Below are 1,909 nucleotides of genomic sequence, written 5' to 3'. Positions count from 1 at the left end.
ATTTTAGCTAACTAATCCATGTTTCTTCTTAATTGTACCATATTTCTAGTTAGTTGTGCAATGTGATGTCCAATTATGCAATGCGAAGTTTTAAGTATGCAATATTTAATTTAAATAAGGCAATGTGATGTTCAATTGCACATTGTTCAGTTCAATTATGCACTGTTTAGTTTAGTCGTGCAATGTGATCTTTAAGTAATATAGAAGTGCACAACACTAGAATATACCTCTTTCTCAAAGTATTTCTATGGCAGTTGAAAGTGACATAGAATTGATGTACCAGAAATAATGAAAGTTGATACAGTATAATCTGGTTGAGCAACAAATGACGAACCAAGTTTGCTTCATATGCATATTACAAGATGCTTCTTGCTTGCATTTAGTTTTATAAAGCATGACATTAATATAATCCTATGGAAAAATCTTTCGCATATTTCAATGCATCTCTCTCTCTCTCTCTCTCTCTCTCTCTCTCTCTCATAGTATCATTTTAAAAAATACATTTTCTAATGCAACATAATGCCATGTGTAATAGGTTGTTTCAGTTGTGCAGAACAAAATTATAAAAAGGCAATGTGAAGTGAGGATTGAGTATCTATTTTAACAATTATCAATGAGTACACATGGCAATTGGTTGTATTGCTTTAGATGACAAAATTATATTGGAAATTAGAAAATGACTATGCACGAGAATATCTCGAAGCATAACATTAAAAAATTAAGAAAACTAACATACATATGCCGAAGATGAGATTCTCCATTGATTCATCAGAAATGGAAGAGTGAAAGGTAGAAGTTTATATTACTTTTTGAATAATGAGCTAGTTATTAACTACAATGTCGTCGATCTTTTATTTTGGTGTAGCATGATCCTTAGCAATAAACTAATACACTTATTGCAGATATTTTCCAAAAATAAAAAAAATCAGAAGAGACCACAACCATTCATATATATTTAATGTTAAATTAACGAACGATGATGTGATGAAAATTTAAATAAAAATAATTTCAATGCGCCAAATATCTGACTACAAAATAACTAAATAGTTTCTCCATGGTGTATTTAAAAGTTTAAACGTGTGTCAAATAGACCAATAATATAATAAAATGGAGAAAACATGAACACAACAAGATACTAAATTCAGCCATGCAAACACACGGGTTCACACTGCTAGTTGCATACATATTACATCATACAAGTTTATAGATGTAGCGGGAGGAACAACAATGGTGACATAACCATACGTCGCAAGTACATGCCAAACTGGCCGGGTATATTATTTACTATGATATGGCTTATTACATGACGCATCATAGTACGTAGAGCTCCTATATGTCCCAAGATCATGCAGTCAGCTGCAGATTCCTCACAATGAGAGGGAGCCCGTACTTGGGCATCAGCGTGATGAAATTGCTGGGCTTGTGCACGTAAGTGGGGGACAGGGTGAAGGAGAAACTCTTGATGATGGTCGCTATCACAATCTGCACCTCAACCATGGCGAAGTTTTGCCCGGCACAAACCCTCGGCCCGAATGAGAAGGCCAGCAGCGCGTGTGAATACTTGGCGGCTCTCGATAAGCCATTCTGGAACCTCATCGGATTAAACTCGTCGGCGTCGGGTCCCCAAATCTCCTTGTCCCGGTGCAACAAAACTAATGGTATTGTTATCATCGTTCCTTTCGGCACCTTCACGTGCGTTAGGATAGTGTCTGAGGCAGTCTTCCTCTGGAGGAAAGCTATGGGGCCATAGAGCCTCAGTGTCTCCAAGAGCAACATGTTAAGCTGCAAGTCACCACGGCGTTTATTCTTCTATGGATATGGATAAAAAAAAGGTATGAGATTTAACGCTAATCTATAAGGCTAGCCATAGTGGGAGTAACTTAGATAGTAACTTAACACATCCCATGAC

At 36.6% G+C, this 1,909-nt stretch overlaps 1 protein-coding gene across 1 annotated transcript; it reads right to left on the bottom strand.

Annotated features, from left to right (window-relative positions):
- Window positions 1–1,078: 1,078 nt before the first annotated feature.
- On the bottom strand, window positions 1,079–1,902 carry LOC123177542 (cytochrome P450 709B3). The gene has a single exon (XM_044591231.1). The coding sequence runs from the start codon at window positions 1,774–1,776 to the stop codon at window positions 1,345–1,347; it is 432 nt and encodes a 143-aa protein (XP_044447166.1). The 5' UTR covers window positions 1,777–1,902; the 3' UTR covers window positions 1,079–1,344.
- Between the last annotated feature and the right edge of the window lie 7 nt (window positions 1,903–1,909).

Source organism: Triticum aestivum, unplaced genomic scaffold (genome assembly GCF_018294505.1).
Source record: "Triticum aestivum cultivar Chinese Spring unplaced genomic scaffold, IWGSC CS RefSeq v2.1 scaffold104111, whole genome shotgun sequence".
Taxonomy (NCBI): Eukaryota; Viridiplantae; Streptophyta; class Magnoliopsida; order Poales; family Poaceae; genus Triticum; species Triticum aestivum.
Note: the sequence above shows the minus strand (reverse complement) of the source record. Positions and strands in the feature narration are given on the sequence as shown.

What these genes read in the sequence shown, in the direction of transcription:
- LOC123177542 (XM_044591231.1), bottom strand. Translation starts at nt 1,776, where the DNA reads ATGTTGCTCTTGGAGACACTGAGGCTCTATGGCCCCATAGCTTTCCTC.